The sequence below is a fragment of the Amblyomma americanum genome, chromosome 7 (assembly GCF_052857255.1).
Source record: "Amblyomma americanum isolate KBUSLIRL-KWMA chromosome 7, ASM5285725v1, whole genome shotgun sequence".
Classification (NCBI taxonomy): Eukaryota; Metazoa; Arthropoda; class Arachnida; order Ixodida; family Ixodidae; genus Amblyomma; species Amblyomma americanum.
This window is the reverse complement of record NC_135503.1, coordinates 159,210,621-159,231,560: the sequence shown is the minus strand read 5'-3', so window position 1 is coordinate 159,231,560 and position 20,940 is coordinate 159,210,621. Positions and strand designations below refer to the sequence as shown.

The 20,940-nt window shown below is 46.7% G+C and overlaps 1 protein-coding gene across 8 annotated transcripts in view; it reads right to left on the bottom strand.

Annotated features, from left to right (window-relative positions):
- LOC144096722 (medium-chain acyl-CoA ligase ACSF2, mitochondrial-like) overlaps positions 1 to 20,940 on the bottom strand; it is an 841,787-nt gene that overhangs the window by 788,313 nt on the left and 32,534 nt on the right. For all 8 annotated transcript variants that reach the window (XM_077629569.1, XM_077629571.1, XM_077629570.1 and 5 more), the window contains exon 2: positions 2,520 to 2,648. In XM_077629569.1, coding sequence (XP_077485695.1) covers positions 2,520 to 2,648 — 129 coding nt within the window. The remainder of the gene's footprint in view (positions 1 to 2,519; positions 2,649 to 20,940) is intronic.

Sequence of the window (20,940 nt, the reverse complement as noted above, 5' to 3'; positions counted from 1 at the left end):
CTCAACGTTTCTTTTGTGTTCCCTGATTCGCTCGTTAACGCACCGCCCGGTTTGCCCTGTTTTTTTACATTTGCCACCATGTTTTTCCGGTGCGCGAATTCTATCAAAAAGCAAAGATACAAAAGCCAGGGAATTAATAGAAGCTTTTTACATTGCAAAGAAAGGAAGCATTGCGTTAGCGACACGTCCATATCTTTGTATAAGGCTGAGAACAACTATTTCACTAGTGCGCTATCATATCAATTTTAAAGATTATGTTATTCCTTGCGTGTAAAATGGTGTATATTTGTCCGTGTTGCCTTAAAATAAATCAGTTGTGAGTGCCCCTCCGTCTCGTCTTTCTGCATTGTGTTTTCACGCCTGTACCCAAAGATGCACAATTACCAACTTGCCCAACAAGACGTTCTTTTAAACTGCGTAGTGCAGTGCCGTATGACCTGACATGGAGTTGTGTGGTCGTCGGACTTATGGTGCCGAGCGCATTTGCACATTTTCCCGTGCCATATCCATGAAAGTTGCTGCGTGCGGCTGTGGGGAGGGTGACAGCACATGGAGAAGGCCAGTGGTGTCCGGTCGTATTGCGCAGCTTTGATCTCGAGGATCCCCTCGATCGTAGACACTTCGGTTGTAAACTCAGCAACGGTCTTATGTGGGCTTCGGACCGACCCGGCGAAAAATTCTTCCCTGATATCCCGCGTCAAGAAGCACACCTTCTTCTCTCCTGTCATTTGTTGGCCAGCCCTTCGGAATAGGCTGCACATCTCTCGACGTAAGCAAGGAGACTCTCATTTGACAATAGGACTCGCATCTCGAGCAGTAATTAGGCCTTTTTCTGGCGGACGATGCTTGTGAACGTTTTCACGAGTTCTCTCCTAAATTCATTCCACGTTCGCAGGAAAGCCTCTTGATTTTCGTACCAGGTTTTAGCTGGGCCATTTAGGACAAAAAAGTCGTACCGTAGGTTTGCTTGGTCATCCCATCAATTGAATGTCGCCACACGCTGAAACTGTTCCAGCCATTGTTCGGGGTCTTCCTGGGGGCACAGCACTGACTAAAAAAACATCACGTGGCTGCTGAGAAACCAACGGTGATGATGCAGTGTTGTCCTTGATCTTCTTGAGCGTAGCGGGTCCACGGAACCCCTCACCTCCAACAGAAATCACATAGTGGTGACGTGAGTCCAGGTAGTGAGGAAGAGACCGAAAAGTGCTTCTAAAAGTAAATTCTTTATGGACTGAATCACTCGATGGTGGCGAAAGCAACAAGAATGCTCGGTGGCCGTGGAACAGAATACCCGCCGCTCTCAGCTGCACTGAATTTAAAGCTGATACCGAACTTTCGAGATGCGCGTGCAAAGCTATCACAACATTCGGGAACAACGTAGAATCGGCTGTGGCTGTATGCGATCAATCGAGGTAAATATGGTGGCGTCTTGCATCACAAACAAAACGATAAAGCGCCGTGCCGGCATCTTTGAAGAATGAACAAACAAACACTAGAAAAATTCGCCGCAATATCACTTCTGAAATGACCTATAACTAAACTTACTGCAAGAAGGACTAAAATGTTCATAAACAGCACTCAGCCATAAGTTTATGAAGTGGGCTCAAACTTTCGGTTTTAATACTAACAGTCGGCAAGGTAAACTGACGATGTGAGTTTTTTCGCCACTTAATCCATTGTTCCTTATTTTAATTAAGGAGAGGCTTGTTCCGGATTCATCGTGTGTTCGTGCGAATGGATTATTCTCTGCTAGTTAAGCAGTTCATAAATGCATCTAGTTGCTACTCAGCGCTCGCGTGTGTCTGTTCTCTTCTGTTCCGTTATTTTTGCATTGTGGTACTCATAACGTTCACTCACCAACTCGCCCAGCAACGTACCTTGATGAAGTTAAGGACCAGTTGCATGCTTCGCTTATTTTCTGCATTATGTACTTTAATATATATGATAACTTATGTGTTTAGAACTTGGGCAAACGCATCAAAGAGGCAGGCCACATGATATATAACAAAGAATATACAGTGAATGCTGTTGCTTTTTAATGAATTTCGTGGCAATATACTGTTGTTGATTTTTTTTTTTTTTTTGCTGCGTTGCCACCGCTGCCCTTTGAAATACCCGCAGATTCCAGGCCATTCAGGCGTAGGCGAATAAACTACCGAAAATGAAGAGAGCAAGTTTTTCCTCCTGCAGTGCAGGGCGAAACCCTTATATAAAACGAATTAAGAGTAAGGGAGGACTAAAAATAGCTATAATATTTTAAGATATCGGCGTCGCGGCAATGCTCGATGCGATGGCAAAAAGATTCTTGTGGTGAAATTAATTTTTCACGTAGCGTGACGGCCTGACACCCTTTGCGAAGCACAGCTAAGCGTGAATTTTTGGGATATTTTATGGAATGCCGATCAGGTCTTCGATTAAGAAGAGCCGCCCAACTGAGGAAGTGGCATAAAGTGCAATGGGCTCTATCGTTTTCCCAAATGCCGCAATGATTGCAGTATAAGCGGACCACAGCTCACCAGGACCAGGCCAGCCTTGGCCGCGGCGAACTGGCACACGATCCAGCGGTGGCAGGTAGGAGAGAGGAGGCCGATCCGCGACCCCGGCGAAAGGTCGAGGGAGAGCAGGCCTTGTGCCACCCGGTCAACCTGGACACACAGATGGCAGCGTAACGGTCAATAATTGTACGCGGCAGCTTCGGGCACGCTCTGGCATTGCTATTAATCTCTTTTACTGTCACCGTTGAAAGATGGTAATAGCACGGCGCAACTCTTCACTCATAACGTACCTTGCAGGAACGAGCCTATGTCTCGTTCTGCCGGAGCCACAGTGCTTGTGTGTCTGCGTAAGTGTTATAAGTAGGTGCAAGTTTTATGAGGGAAACAATGCGCGGTGGCTCTCTCACAGTAGGTCGACATCTGGGCGGCGGGTTTAAGCAAGCGGCTGTGCAAAAGGTGAAAGGGCCGAAACAAAGTAGTTGTGCTGGCTGCGAACCGTGTTGATAACCGCGCGTAAGAAGCGCCCGTCTTTATTCGTTTACACAGCGGACCATGGCGCTACGAATGAGGCGTATACATCTCGCCGTGCACAACGCCTTCTCGTTTCACACCGACGCATCGCTGTAGCTGATTTACGCAACGAGTGTAAAGGCTTATTCTCCGTGCCACTTACTCGTATTTTGACCGTACCGAAAGGGGAGCTGAGATCCAGTTCTTTTTGATGTGTCCCATATTAGATGACGGGGGCCGACCGAAAAAAATCGGGACAATTTGCATGACACGATTCTATTCTCATCTGAAACGAACATTTTTTTTCTCTTGTTGGTAAAAAAGTCCTGCTTAGAGGTTATACTGTTCGCTTGGACTTAAGGCTGATCGGATCCGGTTCAAGTAGCTGCATTTATTTTTTAACCAAATTGACAACAAATGGCATTGTTGCGTAATGTCAATAATCTACTTTACTTGGGAATTTTAAACGTTATTACGTTCGAATGAAATTTGGGTAAGTTTTAAAAGCTAATACAGATTCAAGTTGCAGCGAGGAATTTGTCTTCTTCCGCGATCAACAATCTATACAAGCAACGTACAATGAAATTATGGAGACACTCCAACGACACGTTATTTTCTGGTTTTATTACCAAGGTCGTATCAGAAAGAAAAATACGATAGCCACAATCTCAGTCTCACGGGCGCCACCGTAAGATTCTTGACGGAAAGAACGTTACTGCGCAACAAAGGAAGGTGGTAGTGTATTAACATGTAGTTAAACCGAGTAGACGTGCGAAAGCATGTGTTTAGCCTGGCTGGCTCAAGGTTTTGCTTCGCTGGGTCGTCAGCACATCTGCCGACGATATAATACTCAGACTCAGCTCCGATCGAGGTTAAGCTGATCTGATCTCTTCGCGCCACAGATGGAAGTTGATGAGACGACAATGTGCAATGCATGATGTGAGAGTGTGTAGTAGTGTTGAAATCCGGGCCAGTTGGTACATGTCCAGGAGTAAAACCAGTCAAAAGACGGGACACAGCGAAGAGACGAGGCACACACACGACGACTGGTGTGTTGCAGCATAACACGTGCCGTGGTCTGCTTCGGCGATAGCATAGTGCTCTCGTGCAGTGGCCAGCGAACCTGATCTGGTCGCGCCGCAGCGGGTTGGAAACCCAATCGCGCAAATATTTATTTTATTACTGTATCCGCAAGGACAGGGACACTGCAAAATTTTTGGTGTGGTTTGGCCCCCGTAAAGGAGTGCTTCCGCAGTAACCACGTAGCCAACACCAACTGGCCGAACTTGCTGCTTTACTACACCACCACAAGAATTCTTTGAATTTCTCGCGAAACAGCAGCTCAAAGTTGAATGTTGCCTTCGTTCGACTTCGAACACATCAGAGAAAGCTTGAGCAGGCCGCTCCATTTTCTGAGCGCGATGCACCAATTACATGAAATTGTGCCCGTATATCCACGGTGCGTAAGTTCGGCAGTAATGTTTGTTAACATTTATCCAAGACAGGTTTGTCTTTCATCTTTCTTGTAGTGATCTAGATTGCACGCATAGTAGCTGAAGCAGTAAGTGATTTTTCTAGTTTGGTTTGGATTATGGGAGCTTAACGTCCAAAAGCAACTCACGCTATGAGCGACGCCACCGTGTAGGGCTCCGGACATTTTGACCACCTGGGGTTCTTTAACGTGCACTGACATCGCACTGTACACGGGACTCTGGAATTTCGCCTCCATCGAAACTCGACCGCCGCGGCCGGGATCCAACCCGCGTCTGTCGGGTCAGCAGCCGAGCGCCAAAACCACTGAGCCAACACGGGGGCCAAACGAATAACCCCAAGTTTGCACTGGCAACTTAGACAAGATAGAAACCTAAACTACGTTGCGCATATAAATTTTGGCAATAGCGGCTGCAACTCTGCAAAACAACGCATGCCGTACGGCGCGTGACAGTGCGCCTGCGACTTCCCCAATGTGGTCGCGAAGAGGCCACGTGGTTGCTCGCGCCGGCGGCCGCAGCCGTTCGCTCAACAGCTGTCGACCGTGCTTTGGGCTTTGAGGAAGTGAAGTGCGGCGTTTTCACTACATGTGCAAAGATTACCATTAAACCGGTTGAGTAGAGCATTTGTGTGAGGCACAGTGTACCACTTGAGGGGACCAGTTTTGGTAGGTTTTATCGCAACCACGCTACGCGCACTGCTCGCGAAGCTGTGGACAACGTCGCTCGGATTACATTATTGGCCCAATTTGCTTAAGAGATAAAAAAAAAGCCTGTACGTGAGTCGACGGGAGCTGTGCTTCGTTCGGAAGTACGTTTACAAGAGCAGGGCAGCAAGGGAGAATCTCGTGTGAGCTGTCGTAGCATGCACACCACAGAGAGGCGGCGTTTCACTCAACGGGTTCGTCGTATTCCTTCAACCGGGCTGACGGCTGTACAGCGACACTTGCGACGTTGGCCTCTACCCCGGGACGCGCCAGCCATGACACCCGCTCTCGTGGCACCGACCCATGGTCCGTCGTGCAGCCTCAGTTCCGCTGAGCCGTTTGAGCGGGCCACCGTCCTGACCGACCACTGCCGCAGCCCTGCTCGTGACGACTCTTTCAGCTTCCCCACCGCGGCAGCCACGACGAGCGCTCGGCTTCCTTCCCGCGCCTGTGCTTAGTGCCGGCCTCTGCGTGCCGCTACGCTGTGTGCTGGTTGGTTGCGTGCGACCCTCTGCTTCATGTTCTCCTCAGGCGCCCGTCTTATGGTTTTCCGAAGCTCCTCACACAGCAGCTCGGACCATACGGACGGCGATTCGACGAGCTGCGGCGGTAGTCGGTGCTTATGCTGGCTGGTTCGCTGAGGGATAGCCACAGTGACGGCTTTTAGCTCCGGAAGGAACTGCTGTGCGTTCTGGGGGTGGCTGTGTGTGCAAACCTGTCTGTCGGAATGGCACCTCAAATGCCGCTTCCACTGCGGCCCAATAATCTTTCTGCTGCTTGTGTCCCGGCTAATAGTCGCCGCATCGTGCCCGCCGTGGTGCCGTGTGCAGTGCCCTTCGTCATGTGCATGCCTACCTCTCTGTATTATGCCGCCTGATACCTCATGTGACATATTCATCCTGATCTGTAAGCACCCCATCCTTCTCTTTTCCTTGTTTGGCCGCACTCTAGCACTGAACGTATATACTTCAACTCGCACCCTTGCGCAGCGCCTTTGCGGTGACACGTATATAGGCAGACATTGCGCGGCGCCACTCCGAATCCTTACTAAAACAAAACACTCACCGAAAAAGAAGAAAAACGCAGTAAAATAAATGACGTTTCCCGACCCCTACGGCTTATTTGTTCACATACGGAATGAATATCGGTAAGGCTGTGTTTATACGCGAGAAGGTCGTCGCAGTGAGCATGCGTTATGTGGCATCACCGCTCTTCACACGCGCACGGCTACGCTCATCGCCACAAGCGCGAAAGAGAGAGGAAAAAGAATAAAAGGAGAGCTTACAAGAAAGCGCTACCCTAGGCAAATCCTAGACACTCAGTAACGCCGATCTTCGAACGCTCCCCCCCGGCACCAAAGAAAAAAAGCAAGCGAGCCGCCATCCCCTACGTTGTTGGGGTGAGTGAAGCCCTGTCAAGAATCTTGAATGACTACGAGGCTTAAATCTGCCACGTGCTTACAAGCAAGTTCAGACAGCAACTTGTGCGGGTAAAAGACAAGCCAAAGCGCACTAGATACCCCGCGGTCACTTAACAGAATTTCTGGTCGGGACTGCGATGCAGCATAGATCGGCGAAACCGGAGACTACAGGAGGCGGCTAAGGGACCATGAAAATGACGTTGCCACGGGACGCGCCGGGTCAGACGCCTTGGCATGTCACCAAAAACACGCCGATCACAATATCGCCTCGGATTCAAAAAGCATCACTGCCACCTAAAAATCATTATCTCCCCGTTTACTCCTACAGTCAGTTGACATCCAATCAACTCCGCACGCGCTTAATCGGACTCGTGGGCCCATGCCTGCAGCATACGCATGCTCATTGTAACAACTTTATCGCGTATAAACACGGTCCTTCCGCTACTCATTTCATATGTGAACAAGGGACCCATACCGGTCCCGAAACGTCATTCATTTTACTCCATTTTTCTTCTTTTTTGGCGAGTGTTTGGTTTTAATATGATGTTATTTCCACGCCAGACGAGCTTTCGTTGAGCTTTGGACTACTCCTAATCCTTACCCCATCCCTCTGAGCGTCGAAAATGTGTTCTGCAAAATATACTCGAGATACTGTACGATGCTTCATGCGCACTGCAATAAAATATTTGTATAGCGCATCATTTCGAGTCTTCCAGAAAGGCTCTGATACTGCAGCAGGTCCAAGAAAAACGCCGAGGAGAGCAGAAGAACAAAAAATAAACCTCCCTGCGTAACTAAAATCAAGTCACGTATTTTCCTTATTACACCCTAGATGGCCGTAAATCAATTTCCCACCGACTGCCATTAAAGCCTGGCAGTGGATATCTACGACCTTCCCTCAGCAAACCGTATCCTTGAAACAAGTAATTAATTATACCATTGGGCCCGGAAAAGAAGCTGCCCGAGCAGGAATAAATTAATAATTTCATTTCGGCATAATCATATCAATATCCAATACGGAATGCGCTAGAGGACAATTGACAATTATGCTGTCCTGAGCATCTTTTTTTTTCTTAGAGCGCAGGGTGACGAGGGGCTCGTTAATATTAAGAAAACCCAGCAGTCAATGAGCAGTCTGCTCCTGTGTCGTGCTTTTTTCATAATTATTCATGCCTGAAATGGCTCAGACATATTATTTTTATGAACGGCGCCGAAGGAAGAACTTTGCAGTTTCGTGAAATTTAAGCATTCTTTCATCTGCGCACAAATACGAGGACGAGCAAGAAACCGACGGATGCAGCGGTGACTATCAACTTAATTATTTGGAAATTTTCCTTTCGCTCTTTATACATACGGAAGGCTAGAGCGCAGGCGTAGAAGATTTTCAGAACAAGAAAGCGAAACAAAATATTTGAGGAATATAACTCCGAAGACACAAACTCCGCCTTAAGGGTACGACGCAGTAGAGTTAGTGGCTCCCTTAAGTGACCTGGAACCCTCTTTGCATATCACTTCGCAGACACGGGCACCTGGCAGTGTATGGATGAATAGGTGGAAGAGAGGAGCGTCCCCTTTGAAACAGGGTAATGGCAGGCCAACACCTGATGTGCTTATGAAGATGATATTACCTCGAAGAGCCGTGCGCTACTGCCGTGGTTGTCGTGCAGCGGTTCCGGTAAGATTTCTTGATTGAGCGCGGCACTATTGGAGTGGAGCCTTCTTCTGCAAAGCGAATTGCCGAAGAACAGTTTCCTCTGCCCGCAGCTGTTCCCGTACTTTGCGCCTTTGCGTGCATTTGACCTCCTTGCTGTCCTCCTCGATGGACCATGGGGAGAAAGCGAATTTGCCGCGTGGCCGCTGAACACAGGCACACCATTCTGTTCTGACCCCCTTAAAATGTAGGCACCGAAATTCTCGGTGCGCTCAGACAGAAAACGCAGCCGTTCTTCTAGAGCGACTTTGCTGCTGTCCTCCCGCGCTTCGAACGACGGCCAGCCGAGGTCGCCCTTGATTGTCTCGACGGCAAGTCATCACTTCCAATAATAAATTTCGAGTGGACAGCCTTAAAGCTTCTACAGAAAGCCTTTTCAGCTTTCACTCTTCTTCTTTTAGCCTTCATTCATTCACCATTTTTTAGCGGCTGCGCAAGTCGATAGTACGTCTTGCGATGGGGAAACAAGCCCACCGCGGAATTTTTGTCTCACAAGAGGTGGTTTTTTTTTTCCTGGAGGGCCATCACACGCTCTTCGCAAGTAGACCCCGGCGCAGCCTTTCCAGAAACAAAGACAGCACTATATGGCACTTGTGAATTTGTAAACGCTGAGAGGAGGAGGACGAGGACAAGGAAAGGCAGAAAGGTTAAATGAAAGAATAACCGGTTTGCTACCCTGCCTGAGGAGAAAGGGTGAGAGAATAAAAAGATGAAGGAGCAAAGAGAGTATACGAGTGTCGGGCCTTCACGACAGGCTCTGACTTTGTCCAAGCCTTTTCGCCTTCTGTTTTCTTTTCTTTTCACTGCCTTTTCTCCCTCAACTTTATATCCCCTAATTCCTTTCCCCCAGTGCAGGGTAGTAAACTGGTGTCATCTACCAGTTAACCTCCCCGCCTTTCCTCCTCCTCCTTACCAGGTAAGCCATCGCTCAGGAAAGTGCCGAAACAGCCAAGTCCCTGGAGAGACGCACGATTATTCAGCGAGAATTAAGGCTATGACTACACGCACAGCATAGACTTTGCTTGCCGTGGCGATCGTAGGCCGTGACGGCCTCCAAGTAAAGCATTGCTCCGCTTCTTGAGAACTCCTTGCCTGCACAATAGTCTGTGACTTTAGCGAACTTTTGCTGACTTTGCATAGTGTCTTCAATTTCCTGCAACCCAGGTAGCACATGATAGCGGGCCAATATTTGAAAGCCACTGCCAAAGCGTGGCCCTAAGTAGGCCCAGAGTTGCCAATGAGGATCTGATATTGGCTGTGCCATCAAAAAATCATGGCTATGACGGACCATGTTAGCCAGAGTTCTCCCATTCTTTGCCAAAATTGGCTAAGCCATTTTGAAAGCCTGGCTATCACGGGCCATGTTAGCCAGAGTTCTCCCACTCTTTGCCAGAATTGGCTAAGCCATTTTCGAAACCTGGCTATCATGGGCCATGTTAGCCAGAGTTATCCCACTCTCTGCCAGAATTCGCTAAGCCATTTTCGAAACCTGGCTATATTGGCCTTGGCTTGCCACCCCTTATCCAGTCTTAAAAGTATACTGGCATGTGTTGGTGAACATTGCACCATCCATTATACCGGGCAGAAGATTCATTTTAAAATTTATTATTTATAATTGTTTATAACTTTCGAACGCGCTAAAACTTGTTTGAGCTCCTGGGCTGCGCTTGGGCGAGTTCAAGAATTTTAAGTTTTATTAATCTTTCTCCTACCCAACACTTGCGCGGTATATGTGTGGAGTTGGATAAACAACGAATATTTTCCGACTGCGCAGTCGGACATAGAGGCATAGTTACGACGAAAAAAACTAAAATGAACCGAAATAAGCTGTCAGCGGATCGCGCCGGCCAGAGGGACTTCTCGCACATGAGAAACTGAAGGAGGAGCGTGTCGACGCCGTCGAGTTGCGGCGCGGCGACGTCTGCCGCGGGCTCCGCCGCAGATGAATTGTGTTCTAAGGTGCTTCCCAACAATTTCCAAACGCATTCCAAAGCATTCCAAACGCATTCGCTTGCTGTGTGCTGCTGCCATCGACTTTTGTTCGATCCGTTCGCTGATTTTGAGTTGTGCATCGACGTGACGAAGACTTCGGTGGTGGTCAGTCGAGTGTGCATATTCCGCCACAGAGGAACCGCTCTGTCGCATAAAGCCCGTTTCACATGCTGCAACTAGAACGAAAGCAGTCGGCCTAGCCGGTGACGCCGCAGTGCGATTTTCGGCCGGTGCCTTCACATGCAACTCCGCAGCGAATTCGGTCAAAGGGGCAATCAAGGTTTCCTGATGTTTGCAAAGCCAATCCATGATTAAACGCGACCGAAACGCTACACCAAATGTGTTGCTGATGTTATGACGAGTGTATTTTAGATGTGGGGCATTATTTCAATGTTTTGATTAGAATAAACAGTTTCGCTTCAACCACGGCAACAGCTCCCACGTGACCGTACGTCGCACGCAGTCTTGGCGCTCTCCATTGCTCAGTCGCTGAGCGAACACACCGATGCTGCGACTGAATACTAACCGGACGGAACTCGATCTCAAGCCGTCTGCTACTAGACCGACGGCCCTCCCCAGTCGCAGACCAACGGAGTTCGCAGTGTCGCAGGCGAAAATCGCATGCATGTGAAACGAGGTTAAGGCCGACGACGACACCATCCAGACAGACAAATACGGATCTGTAGAATGGACCACTTGCGGAAAAGCGAGCGCCGCCTGCCGTGCAAACAGGGAAGCTCCGCTGGCACTTTCGGTTGGAAAGGGGTTCTCGAGCAGGCGTGTGCAAAGGTAGATTTCAGCTGTTCACGTGCGCTTGTTTTCTTGTTTTAGCGTTGTTTCTTCGCCGGAAGCGTGCGTTTGCTAACGAAAGACGATGATGGAGGAGGAGAACACCCCATTTCCGTTTTTAGAAACGGGGTGGGGCGAAGAGTTTTCGAGTTGTTGCCTGAAAAACGACCATGTGTGGCTGAACCTGCAGTCTACTACCTCACCGGAACGCCGAATGACCAAATGAAAGTGTGCATGAATGTGCGCCTATGTGCGGGCGAGTGTAACAGCATAATGAAATGCACTTTCCTAATGCCCATTTATGTTCGCGCTTCCTCGATAGGGCAAGAGTTTCTGCTAACTTCATGCAGCACCTTTTGCCGCAGGCCACACTTAACTGATCAGTAAATGACCCGTTGCACCATCTCAACCACGGCTCGTGCTGATACGATAGAGCATTTCTTTGCGTTCTAACAGGCCGCTGGAGCGTTGGAATGCGCGGATATAGGCGAGGTTGCGCTCTGACGCGTGCTTCGCTGTTGAGATAGCACAGCTTGACATTGTAGCATTTATGAATGTTCATACTAGTACAAATAATTTGGCTGTCACCGAATACGCACGTGCGTCGATGGCAAAACTCTTCTAGAACGACCGAGCTGTGCGCACTTGGGAGCAAGCGCGAAATGTAGCAGGAACAGTCGTTTCGAAACGTGCTCGATGCGCGAATTGCTGGCTCCATTAACGGCTTCGTCTTTTGCGCGTTGTATCTCGTAGCGGCTTTTATTACGTCCAAGTATCGCTGTTGCAAAACGCGTGGTCAGTTTAGTTAGAAACACGTTGAAGTTACATGACAGTTACGTGGCAGTTACAGCTCACATCTGTCGCCGCACTACAGCGCTGGAATGCACGGCCAGCTCATGTTTTCCAACCAAAACCAAATCGCCTACAGAGGGCGCTAGCGGCGCTTTCACCGCGCATGCGCAGAAACTTTTCCGCAAATGGTCAATTCTATCGTTAATACTGGGAACTAAAAGCGGCTGCAACTAACCACTAAAATTCCTTTGAAAAGGTGTGGTAAATTTAGTAATTAACGAATATCCGCTGGCACGACCCAGTTCTAATGATTCGTGTTACTATATATGGCTTAGCCAGTTAATGAAAAAATACTTTTTTGAGAAATGCACACCCAGACGTCACGCTGTTGCCTTTGTCCGATTTCTGGGCATAATAACCCGCCTTTTTGTACGAACTTTATGTATTTTAAAGCGTTTTTGCACGCTCTGCTTGCGCGAGTATCTGAAGATCAGCTGAAGAGGGCTTCCTTCAAAAATAAAATCAAATGACTTTCATTTCATGATTTTTTTTAATGAAAAATCGCTTGTTTGCTTCCCTCTAGAGAATTCACTGCCACACTGCGCAGTGTGTGTCTGCTTATTAGAGATGCTAAATCAAACGTAATAATTTAGTGCAAGTGCATTCCCTAAGCCGATTTTGTGCGCGATTTTAGCAACGTCCAGAAACGAAGCAGTGGCCTCGTAATTTACAATTATAAGTTGCGCACGCGCGAAACATTAGGCCGCCACTTCAACACGCGGTAAGCGACTCCTACGCTTCCGTACGTCGTTCCCTGTGATCGCGCCTTGCCCTGTGTTTTTCGATTTGTTTTTTCTTCCCTTTCTGAAAATCTTAATGTTTCAAAATGTCGTTTTTCATGCATTTTATTGTTTTGTTGCGTAATTTGCATTGAGGGCTATAGCTCTTGCAGACGTTTTTACTTATTTGCTCGCGAATTAATTTTTTCTTTCGAATATTACCTTTATTGATGAAAAGCATCGGAAATAGTGGCGAGCCACAGTTCAACACGATTTTTTCTTTTAGCTTTTTGTGTGAAATTTCCGCACCAACAAAACGTTGGAGGATTCTTCGACGACCAGCGAACAAATGTACTGACAAATGGTGTTAGACGCATGTTAACCTAGCTTGTTTGCCACATGTCCTGTATGTAATACTATGAAAGAGTGCGAATTTGCTTGCATAATATTTAATTTAGTTTTATGTTTTTGTTATTTCATGATATTATTTTAGCCATCCGAACACACGGCCCCACAGAACGCGCGAGTGTCTGAAGTCGTTTTGGCGAAGTCCATCACGAGCTCCACATTTTTCGCTTCAAATTTTTCGGTCGCCGGGCATGATGCTTCTCCAGCGGCCTTGCAAGAATACTTTGACGCTTCCACGTTTTCCGCACCCTTACTTTAAAAACTGCTTATGACTCATTCTCGGAGAATTCCAAACCTCTTTCACATGTTTGGGCACCCGTCCCCTCTCTCTTTTGAAGTCTCCTATCTCCCCAACTCATCTCCCTTTTCAAGGCAGCGCACTACCCCCCCCCCCCCCCCCCCCCGTAGAGCTTTTTTTTTTACTCACTTTCTCCTAGCTGTTTCTTCCATGCGCAGGTTCGCGCTGCGCGGCTCGTTGCCCCCCCCCCCCCCCCCCCCAAATTTTTCTTTCCTCTACCTTTCAGCTCGAAACTTTTTTTTGGGACCACAAAAGCTGTGTAAAAGAAAATGACTCCCCTCCTTGCTGCCCCTCCCTCCCATCAACGTCGTCTCCCCTGCCATTCGTCACAGCGCGATGCATCGCCACGGCACATTCTTGACCGGACGAGTCTTGGCTTGTCTGGCACTGCGGCGTCCAACCACGCAACCAACGCGACGAAAGAGCATGCGCACTCGAGCTGGCTCCGTTCGTAGTCAGCGCAAGCGAAAACCCACATCCGATACTATGGGCCCCGTGCAGGAACCCAGGGGTCAGCACTTTCGGTGAACAGGCAGCGCTGCCGGTGGCCGCCGGAGCAGATGCGTTGGGAGAGTCGCGGCCGCCTGGGTCGGGCGCGCGCCCAGTTTGGGGCGGCCGTCGGAAAGTTTTCGGGATTGTCGCAGCGAAGTGGTGGCGATTTGGCCTAGTTGGAGTGACACAGCGATAAATAAACAGTGCGGGAACATGAGGACACCACACAGAGACATGGACGATCCCTGGCGTTATGCTGGGCGTTTGTTTCCAAGTAGCAAAGAACGAGAAACAGCAGACGACACAAGGAGAAGGGTGCCCAAGGGCAAGAAGCAAAACACAGAGACGAACTGAAAGGGAAGGGATAAAAATACGGTGAAGAAAGAAGTAGAAAAATACAGAACAAGATTTGTGGCACCCCCCACATGTACAACGCGACACAAAGCCAGCCACGAGCAAGTCGATCAAGCGGGACGGCCGGATTTTTGTGAGAGGATGGGACGTACTTAGGCAAAAGCTGCGAAAATGAAAATAAAAATAACGCTGCGAAAGAAGCGGCGGTGGAGAAGGGAGGAAAGGGTAGGGAAGAAAAAGAGGAATGAACGGAGGGGGAGATGAAACGGAGAAAAACTACGAGAAGCTGACGAAAGACCTGAAAATTCGCGTACGTCGGCCAGATAGGCTCATAGAAAGCGGCATCTCCTTGCCTGTGAGAATAATTGAGATAACTGACGTAGTAGATTGGCAGGATGTTTTCAAAGGCTTCAATTATCTCTCCAATAGGTCCGATTCCTCTTCTCCTGATGACAAAATAGTTTTTAAAGGACGTACGGCATGTAGCGGTGGTCTCCGCAGCGAATATCAATAAGACGCCCTTTGATCATTCTCTCCACACTGCACTGGTATGCGCACGGAAGTGGCTGCTTAATTACAAATGTTCCAATTTGAACATACGAATTTAAATTTTTTATTTGCCTTCAAGATTCACCTTTCTTTAAAATTTTTGTTTTCGCATCTGTATGATGATTGAGAAAATAATTGTAAATATAAAATTTCGTATCGTTTTATTTAAAGACTGTATTATTATTGGAAAATGGAACCATTTTATTTAGCCTCTGCCGGAGCCGAGTGTTTGTGGGGCTCTTCCCGGAAAAAAAAAGTTACAATCAACAAACGAGAACAAGGGCACTGACAAACACTTGCTGATATTGTGACCAAACCACGGGTTAATTGAGCGTTATGTAAAAACTACCTACGTCGGCGCGCGCCACCAGACGCGTTATGTGGTTCCTAGAGCACGCCCTTTCGTTCTGTTGGGTAGGCTAAATTAGAACACAAAATACAAGGGCCACATTGCCGAATAGCACGACTTTTTCAGATGGCGAGAAAAATTACGAATGCAGAGGTTAGTTGAGTGCCTTTTTTTTTTCTCTTTTGGGAACAACGTTATGCGGCGAATCCTGACATGATTGCCTGCTCAGTGCCCGTCGGGTCGAGAGCCACTCACTGTTCCCGTCGCTTCGGATCGTAGAACTTGTCTGGGGACGTGAGAAACATTGTCCCTGGGGAGTTCAAGTATGTGCTATTGTAGACTGCTGCGCAGCAATTTATCTGTGACCACAGAATATTTCCAAAGCAACGAGCGATGGAAGAATACAACGCGCTCCCGGTAGTTATGCGTAGGCGAATCTGAGACTGCCTCTTCTAGGTCATTAAAATCTTCATTGTTTGCAGCTACCTCGGAACCACATGGTTTTTGCGACGGTTGCTTCCTTTGCACCTGCAATAAAAAAATGCACGCTAGTGTTTCAAAATATTCTTTTATGCAGATTGCAGTAGCATGAATGACGACCAAAAAAAATATAGCCGTTTGAGCGCATGCTGAAAAGTAAGGCGGCAGTTTCTCGAAAATAACGATAGTATTATTGCCAAGCCAAGTTCATTATCATTCTTTTGTATGCAATTGATTTACATGGGTTATAATGTTTACACCTGAGTTGCAGATTGCATTGTTCATCGTCGGAGCATAAGCAGTATAGCGAATTCCGGCTCACTATCTGCCGGATTGTAACGTAAAACATTTGCTTAAAGGGTTCATGCCTATGATCAATGTTTTCAACTGAGAGGGACCTTCACATAGCCACTTTAAGGCTGAGCGATTAGAGGGAAAAATGCACAGCTGAATACAAAACCGAAACACGCCCACGCTGTATTTTTCCTGCCTTCCATCGAGTTGTACCAGTTCGGGCACAAATAACTAAGGAGTGCGATCTCCAGGGGGTGCTTACCAGTTTTTGCAGGTGCTGCGGAAAGGGGGAAATGCAGTCGGTAGGCTTCCCGGTCCCAGTTGCGCCGTTTGCGCACAGCGATCGAAGCAGTCGGGGCGAAATGCATAGCGACCAAATAGTCTACGTGTTGTGGTTCCCAGTGTTCTCTTCCAACGGCTCCGTAAACTTCACATCTCTTCATTTTTGGAAAATATGTCAACGAAACCGCATATCTCATTCATGGGCGCAGTCCCAGTACAACATGAAGCTCAGCAACAATAGCACGCATTGTTTGAATAAGTTTTAGTGTACTTACAAGTGCAATGCAATCTCTGAAGCCTTCCTCACTCTGTGAGCCACCATTTTCGCTGCTCATGCCTCCTTGGAAGTTAGAGCAAGTGAATACGCGCCCCTACAGACCACGCGGAGCAAACCACTTTCTGCCTATGCTGAGATGGCGGCGTACGGCTTCCTCCTCCACTCCAGAAATTCTGTTCATAATCTCCTTGCATTGTACCGAGGTAGACGAGGCAAAAGGCGCTTCAAACAAGGCCTCGGCTGCTCGCAAGAAACTCTCTATGCTTTAAAAAGCCGTTGAGGGAATGAGTGCAGAAATTACGGTGTGCCTTCCTATGCATGCAGAAAATAATGTAGTAATATTATCAGCACATTACACAGCCGAAAATCATAAGTACTAAAGAATACACCGGAATTTCTTTGCATAAAAACGATTACATCGCATGATCAGTTAAATTATTATGTATGTATCAAAAGGCAAGAAGAAACCACGGCTGCACAGATATATAGCCATTATATAAGTAAGAAACGCGGTAGAACGATGAAAACATTAACATGAATGCGATAACTGTTAAATGGACAGGTCATTTTGGTTCATCCTGAAGCATACGTTTTACCCGTGCTTTATAAGTACCTGGTGACTCTACATCCACTGCAATTGTAACAAGTTCTGGAAATAGATTGGTAGTCTAATGATTGTGTCCCATAAAAGATCTTTTTCATGAACAAAAGAATCCTAAATTATAGGCCCATTCCGAACGTCGGCACAATGCAAGAAACGAGCTACATCACTTTTAAGGCGTAAGCCTTTTTTGGCTCATTAGTGGCATGTACGGAGGTTGTAGACGGGAGATGTTCGCAGAAGTGTCCGCATGAACTTTCATTCGTAAGTTGCATGGTAATTAAAAAAATGTAAAAGTCGATTAGGCAACAATTTATAAGTAACATATATGTAATGGTAGTAGTGATAGTAAATAGTAAAAATAAGGAGAGATAGTGATAATGATAGCTACTGATAGTGTCAAAGCTAGAGATAGTGGTACTGATGCTAGTGATAGTGATAATGATAGCTGCTGATAGCGATAGTGATAGATAGTGATGGTCCTGATAATAATTGTTTCTGATAGAGATAGTGATAGCTACTGATAGTGCTAGATAGTGAGAATGCTAGAGGTAGACAGTGATAGTGATGATGACCATGATGATGATAGCGATAGTGATAGTTGCTGATAGCGAAGAGTATAATAGTGATGACAACAACGATAGTGGTAGTGGTGATGGCGATGATCACGATAGTGGTGACGATGATAGCGATGGGAAATAAAATAAAAAACGAAAACAAATAAGGAATCAAAATTTAAAAAAACGACTGATAGATCTTAGATAGTGCACATACATAAAAGAATAAAACAAAAAATTAAAATTAAGAAATACAAGTTAGAAAAGCTGAAAAATGAAAAAAATGGGATAAAAGAGAAATTAGGAAGGCTCGGATTTCCGCTCTTAAGCACATTTATGTAAAATCCTGCCATTTTTATATTTATTGGTTTATTTATTTACCCTGAAGGCCTGGGGCACTGCAGAGGAGAGTGGATGATTGGAATAAATACAATGCAAAACAGAGAACGCAAAGCAGACAAGTCAATGTTCTACATATGCAATGCTGGATAATGCGGCTCTGAAATGGGGAATGTCTTCAATGCTGGCAATCGATTCGAAAAGGTGGTTCAAGTCTTTGGATGTTCGAGGAAAGAAGGAGTCGCTGCATGTTCTTGTCATGAATGGTGCAGTTCCAACGTTGGGTGCGCAGCCCAGACGAGATGAGATGTATAAAGGCGGAGGGATGAGTGCGCTACGAATCTTGGGAGAAATATGAAAAATTTTATGGAACAAGCAATTGCTATAAAATTTTCGACAGAAAGCTAATGAAGGTATGTTTAACATGCGCTTCATTGATGATATACTAGCATTACGATGATAGTTATGCAGAATGATCCGAACGGAGTTATTGTGGATAAGCTCCAGGGCATAGGTTAGGTTAGCACAACTGGGGTCCCAATGAATACAGCGTATTGTGGTTTCCTACCGATCAGTGTATTGTACAGGAGGACGTTAAGTGATCTGGAAGCCGAAGAAAAATTTCGGGGAAGATAACGAAGCATGCGATTAGCATTGTTGGCTGTGGTGTTAATGTGAAGGGACCAAGTAAGATCAAAAGAGATTTAGATGCCAAAATAACGATAGGAAGTGACTGATGCGAGAGCACTGTCGTTTAGGATATACAGGCTAGGACTGGAGGAATTTCTAGATGCACGTAATTACATTTTGATGTATTAAGGTACATTTTCCACATGACACGAACTATAGTAATGGCATCCATATCATGTCGCAAAGCATTATTAACATCCGAACTGTTAATTTCGCGAAAGACAACACAATCATCAAAGAATAAATGGATGTCAGAATATACACAGCCCGAGTAAAACTTCTTGGCTTTGTTTTTTCCTTCCACCAAGGGTGCGCCATCCGAGACGGTTGCGTGGAGGGAAGGGTAGCCGCACCTGGGGTGCACCGTCGGCGACGGGGAATTGACGGCTTGCGATGGCGGGGGTTAACAAGGAAATAAACTTAAGTTTTATGCATTAGATTTACAAAAACAGCATATTGACACAGAGTTGCAATTAAAATGGAACTGGCTCACAGGGAAATCTTCCCTCCTCGACATAGCCCAAGATTCAGAGCATCTAAACTTAGCCCAGAAACGACGAATTGGGTTCCCGGGCTCGGTTTTAAGTCCTCGGGAGTCCTTCTCTTACTTAGGAAGCGTCCAATAGCTGCAAGCCTCAACACTATTGGTGGCTAGGTGCGTGCTGCCCCTTCAACTCTGACCATGTTAACAACGGTTCCCTAAAAAAAACCAAATAAAAAAAAAAATTGCCAAATTATCTACAAAATGCGATGCACAGAGCGATGTCCAGAAAAACGATAGGCTCTACGAATCTCGGCTCCCAACCTACAACTTTGATAGTGCACGCCAAACCCTCTCTCAAAGTAAAGACAAACAAACGAGACTGACCGCGGAGTCCCTTTCCGCAGGAGTCAATCCGGCGCCCTCCTAGAACAACCTCAGTTATCACCCCTTGCGCGGTTCCCACGCTTACGAAATTCCAAACAGTCGGAAAGGTACTGTCATGCAGTCTCCCCTTGGAAGGGAAGGGAGGGGGTTCTCTGTTGCGCCCCGCTGCTGCCAGCGGTTTCATTGAAGGGGCTGTGACCGGTTGACCGAAGCTCACGAGTTTTCCGATAAAGTTAATGGCCCTGGCCTTCTGACGAATCGTTGACAACCGGCCACGCGGTGATGCCTGACACCGGCCACCCTTCCTACATAGGCAAATACCGGAAAGATAGGCTGTATTTCTCCCCACCGTCCCACGCGCCTCATGCTGACTCATCGACACTTAAAGTCAGGTAGGTCATTAATGTATATGAAGAACAACAAAGGACCTAACACAAAACCCTGAGGCACCCCAGAGTCAACCGAATATACTGAGGAGTTGCGATATTTAGCTGTTAAGAAGTAGAGACGGTTTAGAAGAAATTGTTCAAGCCAAAGTAGAAACTTAGGTTCAAGGTGTCGTTTGCCTAGTTTGAATAAGGGGAGTCGATGACAAAGTTGCTCAAAAGCTTTCTTGGAATCAGTAAATATGCAGTCAGCTATTCAGCCTTGATCAATGATAACATGAAGATTGTCAGTGAATGATGCAAGGTGTGTTTCACATGAAAGATTTTCGGAAACCTTACTGGGCGTTGAAGAACCAGTCTGTTTCCAGAAAGTTAACGATATGGAAGTGCAGTATATGTTCTCGTAATCTGCATGGAATACTGGTTAATGAAATTAGGCGGTAGTTGAGAGGTGAATTTTTGCTACTTGGCTTGTGGACCGGAATCTCCTTCCCGACTTTCTAGTCAGCAGAAAGAGTGCAGGAATCCATGCACTGCTGAAAAATCTTGCAAAGCATCAGTGATGAGTAGGTTTGATTCATTTTCAAAAATTTCCTGTTATTTATATCAGTGCCGCGACTAGATGATGTTTTAAAGTTGTCAATTAATTTCATGATGCCGCTAGGAGCAATGCAGACTGGGTTCATCATCGAGTACGCATATGATTTGAGGGTGATAATTCTGTGGTAAGACATAGAACGAATTTATTTCTTAAAGTTTTGTTTTAGACGTCGGGGTACTCTGCATGCATCCGTATAGGTTGTTCGTCAGGATCTATTAAGTGAAGTGAGTCGGCTTTCCTTGGATTAACAGCGTGCCAGAATTTTTCGGGGATCATTAAGCATGAGAGGAGGTGCTTTTGAGAAAATTACTTTCGGCGTTCTTGAGTGGCTCTTTTGGCTCTCCACCGGTCTTCTGAAGTGGAACGTGAAGCGTTACTAAACAAGCGCTTTTTTCCTATCAGATACTCTTTTGAGGTTAAGGTTATT